Here is an 18,683-nt window from a genome sequence, read left to right as displayed (position 1 = left end):
TGAAAGGAGAGGAAATAACAAAAGGGGGAGCAGGGGCTGGGCGCGCAAGAGAGGCAGAAAAGATGGGGGGGGCTACTCGGGAAAAGCTCGTTACCTGTGGAATTATATTCCCCACCCACCCTCAGGCCCCCCCACCCCGCGCGCGCGCACACACATGCACGCACACACACACACACACGCACACGCACACGCACAGGTGTGAAGTAGTTGGAGAAGCCGAGCCGGCGCCACGTAAACTGGGTCTACCCAGCTTAGGAAAAGGCTGGGACCGCGGAGCAGGCGGGAGCAAGCGGGGGAGGGAGGCAGCCCCGGCAGCTCCAAGAAACAGCTTCCAGAATTACATTTGTTTTTCTTGTGATTTTATTAAAAGTCACTCCTCATCTCCAGAATGCGTGAAAATATCTACTTTCCACTCAGATACACCGCATTAACTTGTTGGAGGCGAATTTGTTTGTTTGTCTATTTTATTTATTTGCTAGATAAGATTGATGCAGTCTTATTAGCGCTATATCTAGTTATAGAAAGAGATAAGGATGAGATGTTTTTCTTTTTATTCCAATTACTAGCCTTGTCACCTAACTGAATAACTGATATATGATTATTTATCCTGAGTAAATAGAAATCAGAAAAGCAACGAACTTAACACATACAAACAAAATCTCTATGTCACTTATTCTATTCCGTGTGGCTAATTGCAGCCATTAAATTACAGGGCTAAAGGCAGAAAAAAAAAAAAAAAAAGGAGCTATGGAGTCTGGGGACTGGTACTGATCCGTCATTGTTTCGTGCCGAGCTTTCTGAGTTGAGAGCCCTGGATGCTAGTTGTTAGAAGGCAAAGATAGAAAAATAATCCAGGGACAGGCCTCGGCGGCGGCGAGCTGATCCAGGTGTACTGCGTGCTTGTAGTTGGCAAAACTGTAATGGATGAGACACTGTTTATTTCAGAAAAAAAAAAAAATGATGTCGAGTGTGTGCATCATCACAGGCTTTCGGGAAGGGTAGGTAAATCAGACCCTTTTGGGGCGAGATTTTTGCTTGTTCAAACATCCCTCCCCCCACCTCTCCAGCGCGCCCCACGGTAGGCGTGAGCACGCGGGGACCTGCTCACACCAGCGCACACACCAGCAGTGCGTGCGTCACGCACTCGCAGCGGCGGCTCCCTGCGCTTCAAACACAATAAAGAGCCTAGTGTTTGGGCCCTTGGCTTTTAACTTCCAAGCCTGGGCCCTGGGTCCCGTAAGCAAGGAGTTTTTGTGGCCACGGAATCCCAGAGTCTCTGCGCTCCCTGCCCAAGTTGGCGCTGAGAACGCACGTGTGGGATGGCAGGGCCCAGGTCCACTTGGCCAGGGGTTAACAGTGTTCACCCGGCCCTCGAGAACGTGCCGCTTGAAGGCGAGCAGAAGGGTTACCGTCCTGCCCCAACAGGGACACAGCCGAAGCCTCTCGGGCCGCGGAAACCTCGAGAAAGTGCTTGTATGCGGAGAAGTGTGGAAGAGCCTGCCCCTCTTTCAGGAGCCTTGACTGCCCTCTCAGATCTACCTCCTTCCACTCTCTCCACCCTCAAATCGCCTCCCCCACTTGAGCCAAATATTAAGCAGCCCCAACATCTGGTGTGGTCAGATGCGGACCGCGGACACTTCTCTTGGACCGGAGTGGGAACAGCGAGAGTGGGGCCTGGGGGCATCTGTTCTGGGCTGGGCCTGGGGCAAGATTTGAGAGAGCACTGTCACCATTGTTCCAAACGCAGTGAACTTGAAAGCTTCCTTTATCTCCTTGCGTTTGCCCCCACCCTTTATTCTTTTTCAGATTCTAAGGTAGACCTGAGGAATATGAGCTGATTTGCCAGCGTGTTTGGGTTATTGCATATATTGCATAGCTGGAAAAGTAAACAGGAGTGTTCAAGTCACTTGATTTGTTTTCTGTAAGCAAATAATACCCAAAAGCATGGCTGTAATTTACCACGAATTAAAATTGATTCTTTTCATCAGCCAAGAAAATAGGAAAATGTGAGATCGTTAATTATTGAGGGAGGCGCTCCTCATTAAAGGGAACAATGTTACAATTCAGCATTTAATAGCAGGAATGTGAATAATAACGCGCCATATTTCAGCCCACTGTCTGCAAAGAGAAGAGAGCCGTTTACAAACAACCCAGGCAGCTGAAAGTTACATTTAATAAACAACCGAGGGTTCTGTAAGTGGAAAAGGCAATTAGGACGTGGGGTACACTACCCAATTCTTCCTGAGCACCCGGTACATTTTTTGAAACTCTTAGTCTGTCTCTGTTTCTACAAAGGATTGGCAATACAGAAATACAATTAGAGAGAAAATCGGAATTACAAACCTAATCAGCATAAATCCTTCATTAAGGCACTGGCTGCGGGGCTCTCTCACCCCATCCAGCCACGCCACATCTCTAAATCTTGCTCTGGAACTGGATGGCAATGCAGGGGAAAAGACACAGATTTTGTAGCTGCCCTGCCTGTCATTTAAATAATAGGCAATCAAGATTTGGGGTTTTTAAAAAACCCGGGAAGCTCACTTCTCTCGAAGCTACAAAGTTCTTTGGCTCGGTCTGGGCGCGCGGCCCTGCGGGAGAGGGAGCGGGTTCCCTGGCCTTTAAATGCTCTTTGTGCTTCGTTAAAAATGAGAAGGGGGGAAAAGGAGAAAGAAAAAATGATTTCCCTGTGCATCGCCCCTTGGCAGGCTCTTGTACAAAATTCAATCTCTATTTTTTATGAGAAGTAAACTGTCTAAATAAATTTTATTAGGGGCAACCAATATATTTTCTGCTAGTTCCCTTTGTTCCACTTCTACGTGTGTGTAACAATCTAAAACCTATTTATTGAGGAAAAATCACTGGATCCGTCATAGAAAATCCTTTTACTTTGCTTTGAAGTGATTTCTGAAGACATTCTTGTCATTCCGAAGATTTGGGGGCCATTGCGCTAAAGCCTCGCCTTGTTAGGGACTTCAGTTCCCATGATCATGTGGGAAATGCCTTAAATTATCAGCAGCAACGGGCCTGACCGGCACTTTCCCGGCTGCCCCGGGAACGTGGGAAGATGACGGGGAATAAAACTCTGGTAAATACATCTCAGGCGCTGCCCAGGTGGATTCAGACGTTGGCCAAAACGAGCTGCCGAGAGGGAACCGGGCACCGGGGCGAGCTTTTTACATGCAGACTCTTGTCGTTTTCGCCGCCACGCCCGCCGGCAGCGCCTCGGACTCCGGGCTCCGGCTCCAGCCCGCGCGCTCCCCACCTCGGCGCCCCCACACCCCCGCGTCGCCCCCTCCTAGCCTCAGATTTCCCTTTATTCGCTCCTTTCCTTTCTGCCCCCCAACCTCCCCCCCGCCATGCTTATGCTCTGAAGACTTGGAAGAAATGATTTAGTTTGTTTATACTGCTATAAAAATCAAGACCAATAGAAAAGTCATAAAATGAAGCGGGCTATCAATCACGCCGCGGCATTGTTATTCAGCGGTTACTAACAGAGATGGATCATCCTTTGATTTCGTCCCATTGTTATTACTCTAATGTGTCTTCACATTAACTATTACACATTTATTTATCGACCTGAAAGATACAACAAAACAGAATATACGAGCGAGCGCGTGCAGGAGGGCGCAGCCCCGCGGCCGCCTGTTTGGGGTCGGCTGTGGGGTGAGGACCCCGCGCCGCGGGCACACACGTGTGCAGCCGGGGCCTCCGTCCCTCGTCCTTTTCTTCCCCGGTGCGGCCTCTCCTGCTCCCGCCCTCCAGGAGGGGCGCGGAGCCGTGGCTGTGCAGCCTCGACGGACCTGCCAGTTTGGAGGAGCTGCCAGCACCCCCCCCCCAGTCTCTCCCGACGCGGACATTGCTCCCCACCTCTGCCCCTGCGTTCCGGGCTTGGATACCCCGCTAGCTCCACCCAGGTGGGCACAACCCCTCCGCTGTTTCCTGGGAGATGGCAGTCAGGTGCGCTCGCGGTGGGCCAGTCGGAGGCGCCAACCGCCCGGCTCCAGGCCGCAACCTGGCCTCCTGCGGCGCGCGCCCGGAGCACCACATCTTCCACATTTGGGGTTCTGTTTGGGGATAGGGACGCGTTTATTGGAGGAACTGTATTTGCTTTAGCTCCAGGTATCCCCTCCCAGGAAAAGCCTTTCTTGAGAGCGCGCGGCGCTTGCCGAACACCCTCAGGTTCCCCCAACCCGCGGCTGCCGCCTGGGCCCAGCCAAGCCAGAGTCCGCGGTGCTGGCGCCCGGGTCCCACACCCGCGCCTCTGGCAGCGCCCGCGGCGGCCGCTGAGCTCCTCCAGCCCGGGAGCTCGCGGGGAAGCGGTCTCCGCAGCTCGGAAAGACCCGGTGCGGCCGAGACCCTCAACCCACACGTGTGTGTGCATGTGTGCGCGCGCTCACGTTGTGTGTGCATGGGAGGAGGCAAACAGGCCGCAGGAGAGCAGGAGGAAGCAAAACTGCCCCCGAGTTCGCTTTGCCGCCTCCTTTGTCTCTTTCCTTGCTGGGTCCCTGTCACATACACAGCTGAAGACACACACACACTCACACACGCACACACGCGCGCGCGCGCGCACACACACACACACACACACACTTCCTCTCGCATCTGCTATCAGGCAGCATTTCCAATGTTTTGTGTAAATCAATTGGACGGCGAACAAAAAAAGCCATTTGCTTGGAATTATTTAAAACAGACTTCATAGGGCCACCCTTTTGTGGAAGCTTTATTTGCACTAAATGAATAATCTTAATTGCATCACTCTCGAATTAAAAATCAATGTTAATCAAGTTGAGAGTAGTAAATATCAGTTTTCATTGTGCCTGGGTAGAGGGCATTTTTCTTGTGTTGCAAATAAAAATACAAGTCAAATAACTTTAAAAGGGCATTATGTTCTGCTGCAAATACAATTGAAACGGATTGTTTAGGAGCAGATCAGAAATGGTACAGAATTTTGCACTTAATTTCCTCAGTTATCATTTACAATAAGAACCTCTGGGCTTGACAGCCAAGTCTAAACAGTAGTAAATTAGTACAAATTTATACTGATTTTACTCTAATAATCGTAATAAAAGCTTATAGATTTGGCACTAATTACATAAATGCCTAATGATCTTGAAAATTACTCTGGTTAGAAATATATTACTAATCTAAACTTTGTTGTTGGCTGGCTCTGAAAAATCAGAACATTAGAAATGGTTCGCTTCACTTGTGCAAGGCACTTTAAATTGTTCAAGTAGTTTAACATATTCAAGAGGAAAATAAAGAGCATTTAACTTTATTTACAGCCTTAAGTGGAGTTGGGAACCCGCTGAACTTAGAAACTTTGGCCAAAAGTGTGTTGCGGGCCAGGATGCCAGCGTGGGCTGGGCGAAGGAGCCGGAGTCTCACACCAAGGGTGCAGAGTTCACGAATGCTCGCCACGCACGGGGCCGGGAAGCCGACTGCCGGCCCTGCAGGGGTCGGGGAGTCTTGCCCTCTAGGGTTGGGGAGGGGCTGGGGTTGGGTAGGCCCGGGGGGCCTACCCAGGGCATTTGGTCCCGACGCACAAGCCTGCCGGCTGGCAGCGAAGTCTAGGTTCGCTCTGGAGGCCGCGCGGAGTGCCCTTGTTGCGCGCGGGACCGGTGCGTCCCAGGCAGCCGCAGGCCAAGCTCGTCCGCAGCGCTGGCTGGGGCGACCCTTGGATCGCGCCGGGGCCATGCCCTGTTCCGGCCCTAGCTCTGCCCCTGCCCGGGCAGATCCTAGCTCAGAGAGACCGAGCTGCGCCCACGGAGCGAGCCGCGTGGCACCGGGAGAAGGAAGGGTGTGCCTGGAGAAAATCGGAAGGAGGAACTAACCGAGGCCGGGCCCAGAGCTCGAGGAGAGGCCGAGGCGGCCGCTGCTGCTTCCGCAGCTGCTCCGAGCTGGAGCAGCCAGGGCTCGCCGCCGCCTCCTCCGGGCGGGCGCGGGCGGGCGGGCGGGCGGAGTGGGGGACTCTCCGGGCGCTGACATTTGCAGGCTGCCCTCCTGATTGGTCCCCTCGCCGAGCTGCTCACGGGTTCATTCAACTGTTAAGCACCTCCCCGTCTCTCTAAAGGACATTATAATGCAAGAAGCCCCCTTTTTAACCACAAACCGAATTTTCTTTCATTTAGGTGATCTATATATATCTATATCGTATAGCTTATAGCTTATATCTATTTTAAATAACTTAAAGCCGCTAAAATTTGGGGGGGAACAGCTTTCGCCCTGGAGCGGTGCGCGATGCTGTCTCACGCCGACCTCCTGGACGCCAGGCTAGGTGAGTGCGCGCCTCTCGCCCGGGCAGCCAGGAGAAGCCCGGGCAGGAAATTGTCAATTTGTTCCTTATTTTACCTTAATGTGCCCTAAATGGACTAATTTCTTTAAAAGTAATTGTGCTGCATTAAAGTTTAATTTGATTTAACATCGTCTTAAAAAAAAAAATCTATGGAATATGTAGATCCAAAAAAGGAGTTGGGAAATGTTGTTAGTGTTACCTTTTGTTTGTCTTATTTTTTTTTTCTTATCCCCCTCCCCCCTTATTATTATTTTTTTTTTGCAAGGCGATCTACGCCTTGATAATTTGTTTGGAGGTGTTTTCTTCTCTCTCTCCTTCCTGTTTGCTTTGATTTGGAATTTCTTTCTCCTCTTTTTTCCCTTTTCTCTCTCCCCACTACCCCCTGCTCTCCTCTAAGTGTGATTGAATTTGTCAAAATCTGGCATGAAGGAGAAGCCTCTGCAATCGGAAACGGATTTGCTAAGTGTGCTCCTTGAGAAAGGAGAAAAGCCAAATTCATCCTCCCAGGCATCCCCGCCTGCAAGGGACTCGGCGTTGCCAATGGCTGAGACGCACGCGCCTTTTATTTCTCCGGAAAGAAAAGTTGAATTCTCTAAAGTTTGATTCACGGTTAGGTCGACAGAGTTTACTTGAGTTTTCTTAATGCTGTCTAGGTGGCTGGGTTCTGGGTTTCCGGTTTGCGAATCTTTGGTGATGGATATGACTCCATTTTCCAAACACTTTTTCTGATTTGAGGGGGAGGCGGAGCTGATTTGGGTTGATTTCGGGGGGGTGGAAGGCTGGGACACTTATTCATCTTCCGAAAGTGAGAGGGAATCGGCTGAGGGCGGGAGAGCCTTCGTCTGGCTGCCTAAGCGCAGGTGGGGCAGCACCCAGGAATCCCTCAATTTTCCTTTCACCCCTTCTTCCCAGCGCAAGGACACGCTCTCGGGTTCTTGGGGACGTCAGGGGCGCGGTTCGTGCAAAGGACTGCGAGGGGGGTTCCTTTGCCGGGACTGCGAGTGTTTCTTTGTGGGGAGCGCGAGAGCGTGCGCTGTGGACGACCCAGCCCGCCGCGGAGACAGGGGCGAGGCTGAGATGTGCCGTTCTAGGCGGGCGGTCCAGACCCGGGGACCCCAGCTAAGCGTCCCGGGAGTTTTCTCCATAGGGCGAACGTGGGCGAGGAGGGAGCCGAGGATGGGACTGAAGGAGAACCGCACAGGGAGGACAATCCCCCTCGGAGTCGACAGGAAAGTAGTGACCGCGATCCCCTTCCCTCCTCAGGTATGAAAGATGCCGCCGAGCTTCTGGGCCACCGGGAGGCGGTGAAGTGTAGGCTGGGCGTGGGGGGTTCCGACCCCGGGGGCCATCCTGGGGACCTAGCGCCCAACACCGACCCAGTCGAGGGAACCACTCTGCTGCCCGGGGAGGACATCACCACGGTGGGTTCCACGCCGGCCTCGCTGGCGGTGAGCGCAAAGGACCCGGACAAGCAGCCGGGACCCCAAGGCGGCCCGAACCCCAGCCAAGCCGGCCAGCAGCAGGGCCAGCAGAAACAGAAGCGCCACCGGACGCGGTTCACTCCCGCGCAGCTCAACGAGTTGGAGAGGAGCTTTGCCAAGACTCACTACCCGGACATCTTCATGCGCGAGGAGCTTGCGCTGCGTATCGGGCTGACCGAGTCCCGAGTGCAGGTACACGGCACCCGGGCGCTGGGGCAGAAGAGGAGGGGGTGAGAGTGCGTGGGGCAGAGGAAGCAGTAGTTTTCCTTCCCGCCCAGCCGGGGTCCTGGGCTGTGCTCAGGCTGCCTCTGCGTTCAAGGGTTAGGGTCTCTTGTTGGAAACTAGCGCGCACCACCTTCCCCGCTTTGGACGGACAGGGACCCATCTCTGACCCATAGGGCCACGTCCCCGCGGAAACTCCTCCCAAGCGAAGCCGGAGTTGCTCGCCCGCTGGGCTGCCTCCACCCTGCCGAGAAGGGGAGCTCGGCGCCTCCTGGGCTTCCAAGCCGAGCGCGCACCCCCACGCCAGCTCGCTCTATTAACGGGCATGTCATTACCTTTTCATGAGTTTGTGTTAAGCTTCAGGTAAATAGGGGAACGCAATAAAAATACAGAAAGCCTGAGAAGGGAGAAAATATAACTTAACGGGCGCCTTAAAAAAAAAAAAAAAAAAAAGCTCCACACCAGTGTTTTACAGAGTAGCTTAATTGTGCTGAATAGCACCTTCCTGCCGCTCTCAAGCAAAATCCTCTTAGCTTTGATGCTTGCGAAGGGTTTTAACTTTGATGGCCTACCTACCCCTGTGCTAGAGACGGCCGCAACCATCGGCCCACAGTCTGGGAGTCCTGGTTTTCCCCGAAGGAAGCAGAAAAATGACGGTTTTCTATTGTAGATATTCGATGTTAAGAAACGACATTTAGGACAGAAGATTGACAGGTAGTAGACAAAATCATTACTGACCCCATGTCCCTGTCCAGTCATCCTCCAACTTGTAAGTTATGTAGAACATAGAAGATCACACCTCTAACTTTTCTGATAATTGAGGGATTAAAAATATAATGAATGGCCAACTGAATGGCAAATTTTCTCCCTGTTTTCTTAAATAATGAAAACAATATAACAAACATTTTATGGACTAGTGCTGAAAGTGAAATTCCAAGTGGCACATTTGGTCTTGGGCTATCCAAAGTGCTGCAAATCTTCCTTTACTGTCTTGAACTGGGTAGTTTCTGTAAGTCAATCTTAGCACTATCCGCGTTTACCAATTACGTTTAAAGAACTCAGTTATTTTACACTGGATCTAAGAATAAGAGACAGGGGTGACCATGATCATAATGTTAAATATTTTCATGTCCATTTGGCATTATAAAGATAATCGAACATAGAAAAAAAAGTGTGCACTGCTATTTTAAATAGCCAGAAAATGAAAGTCATCAGGGACTCAAGTGGTCAAATTAATAAGGTAAAATTCAGGGCATACAATAGATGAACATTTTTATTCAATATAAGTCTGGGTAGTTTCATTAATGAACTCTGGAAGCCCTGACAGTGGGCCATTGGAATGAAGCACCACAAGAGTGCTAATAGCATTAAACAGATATATATTATTTATGCTCTTTAATTTGTTTTTCACCTGTACCTCTTTTTAAATCTAAAGTTGAGCTCAAATCTTCACAATTTTTATGCCTCTATTACTGCTAATGATAATAGTGGTTTGTTAAAATTTTATAGGCTCAAAATCATAAATTTATTATTTTGTCCCTCAAACAAAATAGCATCTAATTATTTTTGTTTCAAGTAGTAAATTATCTTGTTTAAACTAGACATACTGGTGATTAGTTTAAGATAAAATAGAACTTGGAATCACAAATAAAACATAATTGGACAACTGATTTTATGAAAAAAGAAAACGAGGTCTATTAAACTTTATTAGGTCTTACGAAGGTTAATGGCAGTGATTCTTTTAATAGAAAAAGCTGTAAATGAAATAAAATATAAACTATGTAATAGAAACACTTATTTTCAAAAAGTACACAAAAGAATATTCGGGAAGAAAAAGACAAACTACTTTAATTGTTCTAGCATAATGTTCAACCAGAGATAATAGCTTGAGGCTGCTGATAGGAATAATTTAATAGAATGGCAATTTCAATATTTTTAAAAATAATGTTCCATAGTTTAAAAAGTAATCAGATCAACATAACCTTCTTAATTAACATTTCAAAATGATTAACATTATGTAATGTAATGCAAAAATAATTTATGGAAAATGTATTTACTTCACAATTCACTGTACCGTTGCTCCTTGACCAAATTCAAATTAAATAGTAATTGGTTTATGTTCTTATATGATGAGTACGTCATAGTTTTCTTTATAGTTAACAGATTGCCACACATTCCTTTCAGTATGTGGGCCACTGCACTGATTAAAAATGATCTAAACATTCAATTTATTGCAATTATATGTTTTTAGAGAAGCTTTTTGATTCCAGACTAAATAATACAACCTATTTGTTTTTTAATCTATATCTGGTATATACCACACTTTTAAGTATTTGTTAAAACACCTCTACTCACAAGAAGGCCAATTCCATGTCTGATATCACTCCCTTTTTCTGGCTAGTGTAATAAAACCATTCCTTTTATAGCATGCCATTATTAGAAACCAATTTCAGAATTATTTATAACCTGGAATGGCTTATTAAGCAGCAATGCGAGAATCATGCAAATTACGCGATCAAATGCAATATAATAAGCATAATCATTAGTCTCTAGCACGGATTAATTAACTTTCAATATTTTATTTACATAAAAACCAAATCAGTGAAATAACTTCTGCACAGTCAGGCTTGCCTTTCAATATTTTATACGAACAAAAATAATGTGCTGTAATTCCATTGACCGTGTCCCCCAGAATGGCCCTGTCACCTGCCACATCTTAATAGGGGGACAAGCTGAGAGTATTTTCTAGTTTTCTAATGGAATGAGAAATTGCATTTTCTTCCTCTCCCAGCACTATTAAAGTGTAATGAATTCGGCCCAGAGTTCACGGCTGGCTGATCGAAATGAACCTGAGATCTAGGCTTTAATATAGCTCCCCAGATTTCCTCCCAAATCTTCACATTAATCATTTGCTGGATTCCAATGAGATCTTCATAAGGCGTTTGCTTCAAGGAGGGAAAAGTAATATTGGCTCTTTCTCCCTCTCTTTCTCTATTTCTGAGCCATTTATAGGTGGAGAATTAAACGGGCTATATATTTTAAAATACATTTACAGTATGTCTATATTACTGTAACAGCAGATATCATGAAAGTGGATTTTTAAATTCCAACCTCCATTAGATTCTCACTGTTGTATTAAGCATTTTCTGAGAAGAGCTGCATTTCAAACTGAGTACAAAGTTGGCCAGTGGCTGCGGTTAATATATTTTCTGGAGTTGTCATCTGTGCATTCTCAAAATCTCCCTTAGGTTTTACCTGCATTTTAATCCGTCATGCTCTAGTTTTCAAGTGGAAACATTCACATTTTAAAAACATATGCATCATAGCTTGGAACGGAGGTGCTCAGATCCCATGCAGATTTTTGCCCCCAATCCCAGTAAGCCATGAAACATAAAAAATCTTTGTAGCCGTCATTTGACTACTAACCCTCAAACATAATTGAGCACGATTTTTCGATTATTCCTTTACTATTTAGTTCTTTAACAGCTGTTCTTTTCCGCCTGTGCCTGAGCGGATCCTAAATTTCAGAAACCTTTCTGGGCGGTGTATTTTCTACTGAAACTCTACAGGGCCATTCTCTCCCCCATCCCCCATGCCTTTTTCCTTGTTTCTCTCCCCACTCCCTCCGCTACCCTCCTCCCTGCTGCCACCCCAAACATTCCGAAATTTTGGGATTCCCTGACTCTTGCAAGGTGTTAGATATTGGCCTTTCGTTTATAAATATCTTTCAGCATTTACCTGGGTGCAACGTCTGAGGTGTGGGGACCGTTTAGATTCAGACACTGACCTTGTCTATGGCCCCATTGGGGCTACATCCCCTGCAATCCAGCGGTGGGTGGGTCATGCAAAGCGCTCTGTACCCACAGGTTTTCGCAGAGCTTTCCTGAGCTCCTGTGGGTTACTCTGTCCAAGGCCGCTAACAGCTCAATTCTCGCCGGCTGCATTGATTCCACTCACTATTCAAGAGCACTACTGCCTCATTTCATCCGCAGCCACACCAGCTCAGGGGCTTTAGTACAGAAGGAACCGGGTTTCTTTACCCAACCTGGAGACTCAAGTAGACAGAAACAGGAGAAATGGTGTAGAAACCAAAGAAAGATAAAGTGGTGCGGGACTATGCGGATATGGTAGAAGGGATGAGGGCCTGCCCAAAGGCTGGCAAGAATTCTAAGACTGCGACTCCCTTCACACCCGGAAGCATAGATAGGTTGTGTCTTCACTTACACGGGTGTGTACAGCCCGTGAGCACAGTTAGCTTTCTAAGAACCCTAAATCCATACTAAAGATACTCTAACTTGCAGAATAAACACTAAATACCTTGGATTAATGGGTGAATAACCTTTTGACCATGAATACGATGGTTAGGTTGCATTACCCAAATTCTAAGAGGAAACTTAAAAGTACCTGAGCTGTGTTAAACTACAAGTAGGCATGCTGGCAAATTTTTTTTTCAATCAAATTCAAATATGGGGAGGTGGCAGGTTATTCTGGTTAGGAAGCTTACTTAATATTGCTCAGAATGAATTCTTCTCTCCCCTGTGGTAGTAAATTTGACATCCACAGGCAAATTTGCCCTGTAAAGTCTGAAGTTCCAGAGCCACTGTTAAAAAAGAACAAAACAGGAGGCTTATTTTCATCAAATATTTCCTTCTAAAAGTCATTTGGACTTGTCTAAGCAAAATTAAACTTGATTCATAACTAGTGTGAGCTTTAGACTTGACCTTTAATTTGTAGCAGTCAGAAAATTTGCTTTTAGTTTAGATGGCACAGAGGAGTTGAGAGAATTGGAGGCCTTGTTTGTGGGGTCCTTAGTAAGTTCCTGAAAAGAATTCACTGGAAGGCCCTAGGGCTCAGGCCTCTAGCAGTAGGTTCCAGCACACCTACACAGACCAGACAAAGGTGCCCCTTAGAGGGGCTTGAGAATGAAGCACCGAAATTGATGGCGGGGTACCCATCTGAGGAGTCAGAAGTCACTGTGGTGACCCAAGCAGCCTTGTGGCTCGGTGGCGCTTGGTTTCCCCCACGGATCACTCTGTTAACCTATCCCCTCTGTCATCTGGGCGTTAGGGGTTTTCCTTTGTCTTTCGATTTTCAGCTGGCGGTGGTGTCATCTTGGGCCCTCCATCAATTTCCAAATTTTCAGCGTTTCTGAAACTTCTATACCCCATCAGTGATATAAGGCACGTTATTAAGCCACCTAGGTACTCATGTTTATCTTCATTTGTACACCTGTGGATGCAACCTTGACACCTGCCTGCCTGCAGAGACCTGTGCATCTACGCAGCGCACAGAGTGTGCCAGCGTGCAGGGGCGTGGTGAACACTGCACACGCTGGTACGTTGGCACTGGTGTCGTCGCTCTGAGGCACGACCTCTCAGGGCCCGCAAGTCCGCGGTGGTGGTAGCAGGGACGCCAAGCGGGCTCGAGCAGGTGGAGAAACTCTGTCCCCGGCTGGGCGCGGGGGTGGTCGGGGCCGACGGCGCGCGTTCGGCCCGAGGCTCGGTGGGTGCACGTCGCGCGGGTTTCGGGCCGCAGCCCCGGCCCCGCGAGGCCGCCGGGCTCGCTAACCGCGCTTGCTCTGTCGCCCCTCCCGGCCCTCCCGCTGCAGGTCTGGTTCCAGAACCGGCGCGCTAAGTGGAAGAAGCGCAAGAAGACCACCAACGTGTTCCGCGCGCCCGGCACGCTGCTGCCCACGCCAGGCCTGCCTCAGTTCCCGTCGGCCGCCGCCGCTGCAGCCGCCGCCATGGGCGACAGCCTGTGCTCTTTCCACGCCAACGACACCCGCTGGGCGGCGGCCGCCATGCCGGGCGTGTCCCAGCTGCCGCTGCCGCCGGCGCTGGGCCGGCAGCAAGCCATGGCGCAGTCGCTGTCCCAGTGCAGCCTGGCGGCCGGGCCGCCGCCCAACTCCATGGGCCTGTCCAACAGCCTGGCCGGCTCCAACGGCGCGGGGCTGCAGTCGCACCTCTACCAGCCCGCCTTCCCCGGCATGGTGCCCGCCTCCCTCCCCGGCCCCAGCAACGTCTCGGGCTCGCCCCAGCTCTGCAGCTCCCCGGACAGCAGCGACGTGTGGCGGGGCACGAGCATCGCCTCCCTCCGCCGCAAGGCGCTAGAGCACACAGTCTCCATGAGCTTCACTTAATGCCGCCGCGCCCCGCCCGCTCCGTCCCCGGCGCCGCCCCCAGGGCCGTCCCAGGCCCGGCCCGCGCGCCCCTGGCCCCAGCTCCCCGCTCGGGCCCCTAGCGGGGCGCTCTGCCCCCACCCGGCCCCGGCGCCCTAACCCCGTCGGGACTTGGCCTCCGCCTCGTTTCGCTCGGTCCTCCCTTCCCTCCTCCACTTGCTCGGGCTAACCCGAGCCCCAGCCCGCCCCTCCGCCTGATTTCGCTCGCCCGGGTCCCCGAATTCCTCAGCTCCCCAACCCCGCCCCCCCCAACTCCTCATCTCTTCTCACCCTCCCTCGGTCCTGTCTCTGGCGCTTCACCCCGTCCCTTCCCGCTTTCTCCGGCCCCCCGGCGCGCACACTGAGCGCCGGCGCCGTCCCGCGGCCTTGGCTGGCGGTCTTCCCGCTCACACCTTCCTCACGACGCCGACGGCCCGACCCCCGAGCCCGCGCCGCCCTCGGTCCCTTCTCTCCCGCACCTCCCAGCCCTCCTCCCGCACTCTGCAAAAAGCATCCTTCCCGCCATTTTACTTACCAGGGAGTCGACTCAGGATCTGAAATCAGACACCAATGGACTGGTTTGTGGGCAGAAACACACACACTCCGCACTCTCGCTCACTCAGACACTACACACACGCGCGCACATCCACACACACAGTGCACCTAGGTCACACACGGACGTGTTCAAGGGACAGCACAATGTTAGGGATTTTTGTCTTAAAGGAGGTAACAGGTTACCAACCACCTTATCCGAGGGTCCAACTGATAGAGTAATTTGATTTATCCTTGAATTGTTTCTCTGAATTCTTTCTTTCCTCTCCCACCGCCTTACCTTTGCCCCTTCCACGCCGGTCATATCCATGCAGCCCTCTATCGGCTTGCCAAACAGAGCTTTTATTTTCTCTTATTTTTGTTTCCTTATGCACAACTACGGGTTGTGCAGGTACCGAAGGGAAGGCTTCTCAGGAGGAACATGCCAGTGCATTGGGTGACTGGAGAGTACAGCAGTCATGTCTTGAAGAAGAGGTGATTGACCCATTTTGATAGGTCTTTGAGGAAGACTAAAATAAAAATGTAAGGAAAGTTTCCCTTTGTAAAAGCAAAAGCCACCTCTCTTTTCTGGATCCTTCAGGACGGGTTTGTTTGCTTCCTTTTCCGTTTCTCTCTCCTGGCTGCTCTGCGCCCTTGGTTGTTCTGTGGTCGTCCTGTGGTCCCTCGTGCCCCTCGGCCCCTGCCGGCCTCCTCTGGGCGCACGGGGACATCTACAACCCTGCAACTTTGTACAGAGAAACACAATCAGCTCTTTCTGCATGTGCTGGTCAAATTCAAACCCAGAGAACAGAAGCGCTTTTGAAGAATGAACAAACATGTGAAATAGGATGTTTTGTGTAGATAAAGCACTCTTGTTACATACTGGTCAATTTGTGATATGTTTTAACTTATTGTCTGTGCTTATTTATGGAATTTGGTTTTCTTAATAAATGTTTGAGCTAATATAAAGCATATTATTTGACTTTTCCGGACAAGTTTATATCAACTTAAATGTAAATGGATAAAATAAAATCATTTTCAGTATGTGATATGGAGAATGATGGGTTTTGGTGTGACTTCGGCGGGCGGGAGGGGCGCCCCGCAGGGAAAGGAAGACAGCCGTCCTGGAGCGGCTCCACGGGCAGCCACCTGGCCGGATCCCCGCGTGGGGGACAGGTCAGTCCCTCAGCAGGCTCGGGGTCAGCGTCCGCGTCGCACGGCAGCGCAGGCACACGGCCCACCAAAGCACAGGACCCGGGAAGGCCCGGCCTGGAGTAGGCCGCGCAGGCCGGAAGTGAGAGGGCCCGGCCCGGGCGCCTCAGCCTCACGCGAGCGCGAGCGCCAGGCCTCGCGATGCTTTGGGCAGGCCCGGGGCTCCGAGCCCGAGGCCGACTTTGGGCGGCCGCTGCGGGTGCTTAGCGCGGAGCCGGGCCTCTGTAAGCTTCTCGGGTAAACGTTTTCCCTCAGACAAACGCTTGCGGGGCGGCCCTCGCCCGGGGACGTGCATACGATGAGGGAGACCTTGGGCAGGAGGAAGACCACGCTGGGGGGACCGCGGTGAAGAACGCGTGGGGACTGTGAACTCTGCCCCCGCCCCCCAAGCCCCCGGGGTGGTCCGGAGCCGCGTCTGGCCCCAGGTACGGCCGTGAACGTGAACGCCCCAGGTGCTCTCGCCCCCCTGAGACCTCTTGCGGCCTTGGGCCGTGCGAAAGGGGCGACCCGGCCTCTTTGTGTCGGCAGAGAGTCTTGATCTCAGATACCCCGGGCCGCCGGGTTGGGGGCAAACCCCCCAGTCCGAGGAGCATCCCGGGCGGTCTGGTTTGGGGTCGGTGCTTCTCGCGCTTTCCCGCGCGCAGTTGTTCTGGTTTTCTCAGAGTCCACACTTGATGCGAGGAAACCTCGAATTTCGCCACGTGCCAGTGGCTTTCCCCAAACTAGTAGTTCCATTTCTGCGTCTTCGGTAGTCTGATGGGAAGGTTCCGAGTGCCTTTTAAACTTGGAGGCGACTGTTCCAAAGGAATCACGGACTTCCTTTGGAAGGCTAACCAAAATCTAGCTTGTGGTTTGAAATTGAAAGGTCATTATAGGCATTGGGAAGTCACCCCTGTTTTTCCCTGGGAGGGTTTCTCATTTGGTTGCCGCAGAGTGGAAACCCTGAAAAACAACATTGTCCTGGAACACCGTTTCGTACCGCTGGGCCACAGGTGAATTTTAGGAACTCTTGTAATTGTTAATTAAGAGAACACAATGGAATCTCCTCGCAGGTGAAGACAAAAAGGCAGGATTTCTATAATAAGGAAAAAATCATATGATCATGTTACCCTAGAAATTTTAATTAGAGGTAAAATTGGTGGTGGGGGGGGTCCTAGAATATTTCAAGTCTACATTTCCTGAAGATATATTTGATATAATGTTAAATTATTAAAGTGAGAATAGAAAAACTTGCTCATTGGGATTTTGTATAAACGTAGAACAGTTGTGTATTTCAGACCTCACCCTAGAATTTAGCAACAACAATAACTAAATTTTTAAAATATTAGTGGGTAAGAAAGCCTTTCTTGTTTTTACACTTCATCATTTTCTCCCTTGCCTTGAGTTAGTGCTCTTTTTTTAAAACTTGAAATTGTGAATACAGTAATCTGAAGTCACATTTAAGAAATCAGTACAAATCACAGATTGCTTCACCAGTGAGCATGGAAGGTTGTTTACAAGGATGCTAATTTTATAGCTTTTTTATGCTGCTATAAAGCATAACTTTATGATGTAGGAATGCAATAAAGGATGCTAAATGGAATCTTTAAAAATTGTATTTCTCAAAGGCAAGGGAAATGGGATCTTTCACTTGAAAAAAATGGGCTAACTCAGATCACTGATGAGAAGTTACAAATCAACTGAAGTGATAGATGCTTTCAAAGACACTTATATTTCATAATATAGTGGTTATTTATCAATATTATAATGAAAGTGTACAGAGTTTTTCACTTGACCTGACTCTGGAATAATATTTGTTTCTATGGCAATAGATTTTTGAATTAAGAATCCTGAACATTTCAGTGTTATCTGTTCCATTAGCATACCCGGAAGCAACCTGCCTAAATTGTTAAGGTTGACAATGTAGCAAAGATTAAAAACCAGAGAATAAGAATCTGTCATGAGTGTGACAAAGATTTTTGAGGGAGGTAAAAACTAACACTAGAATAATGCTTATTATTTTCACTCCTTATCAGCAATATTTCTAATCAACATTGTTATAGTATTAACTGACTGAACTTAATAAGAGAATAAAGCTAATAATGATGAATAATATCAGAACACAAGGTAGATAAGTACAACATGCTAGGTGTCCTGCCTCTAATGAATTGTACTTTTAGCTGAGTAGCCTGTTTGGCACTGAATACTATAACCACATGCTGCTAGAAAAAGTCAAAGTTCATTACGCAATAACTCTATGATTGGTTTATTTGAACATACATATTCATCCTTGTATCTATTTTCTCCTCAATATTGGTTCTAAGTATCACACTTGGCATACAATTGATGGCATAGTAATGATGTTATGCTTAGTTTACCTTCCATTGATAGTGGAAGAAATAGGCTATGGGAATTCAGCCTGCTAAAGATGACGTTAGATATGGAATACAGACTAGAAGGCAGGGCAATTTGGGTAAATGAAGGTAAATGTGAATGGAAAATACAGAAGAAATTATAACTTTGGGACAATTTACTATTGATGTCCTCAGTATCTGTTTGCCCCCAAAATAAAAATGTTTTTTATTTGTAATGCAGAATTTACATTTTAATTTTTAGTGTAAAGGAAAAACCTAGCCCACAAAGATGTCTTCTAGTAATGGCAGTAGTTAACCTGTCAGTTAAAAGAACTTAACCTTCCTTTTCTCCTTTTCATGACATAAAGGTAATCTCATCTGAGGGCATTTATATGAAGAAATAACAGCATGGCATGGTGAAACCACTGGCTCATTAATCCTGGCATCTACTTCCT

The 18,683-nt window shown here is 48.9% G+C and overlaps 1 protein-coding gene across 1 annotated transcript; it reads left to right on the top strand.

Annotated features, from left to right (window-relative positions):
* Positions 1 to 6,237: 6,237 nt before the first annotated feature.
* Positions 6,238 to 14,134, top strand: OTP (orthopedia homeobox). The gene is made up of 3 exons (XM_037530683.1): positions 6,238 to 6,274; positions 7,556 to 7,965; positions 13,604 to 14,134. The coding sequence occupies exons 1-3, from the start codon at positions 6,238 to 6,240 to the stop codon at positions 14,132 to 14,134; spliced, it is 978 nt and encodes a 325-aa protein (XP_037386580.1).
* Positions 14,135 to 18,683: the final 4,549 nt, after the last annotated feature.

The sequence above is a fragment of the Talpa occidentalis genome, unplaced genomic scaffold (genome assembly GCF_014898055.3).
Source record: "Talpa occidentalis isolate TD23 unplaced genomic scaffold, MPIMG_talOcc4v2.1 talOcc4.6, whole genome shotgun sequence".
NCBI lineage: Eukaryota > Metazoa > Chordata > Mammalia > Eulipotyphla > Talpidae > Talpa > Talpa occidentalis.
The sequence above is the reverse complement of the archived record's forward strand: the minus strand, read 5'-3'. Positions and strand labels throughout refer to the sequence as shown.

What these genes read in the sequence shown, in the direction of transcription:
- OTP (XM_037530683.1), top strand. Translation starts at nt 6,238, where the DNA reads ATGCTGTCTCACGCCGACCTCCTGGACGCCAGGCTAG. An exon ending in CCTCCTGGACGCCAGGCTAG is followed by an intron (nt 6,275 to 7,555) that starts GTGAGTGCGCGC and finishes TTCCCTCCTCAG; the next exon opens with GTATGAAAGATGCCGCCGAG. An exon ending in TGACCGAGTCCCGAGTGCAG is followed by an intron (nt 7,966 to 13,603) that starts GTACACGGCACC and finishes CTCCCGCTGCAG; the next exon opens with GTCTGGTTCCAGAACCGGCG.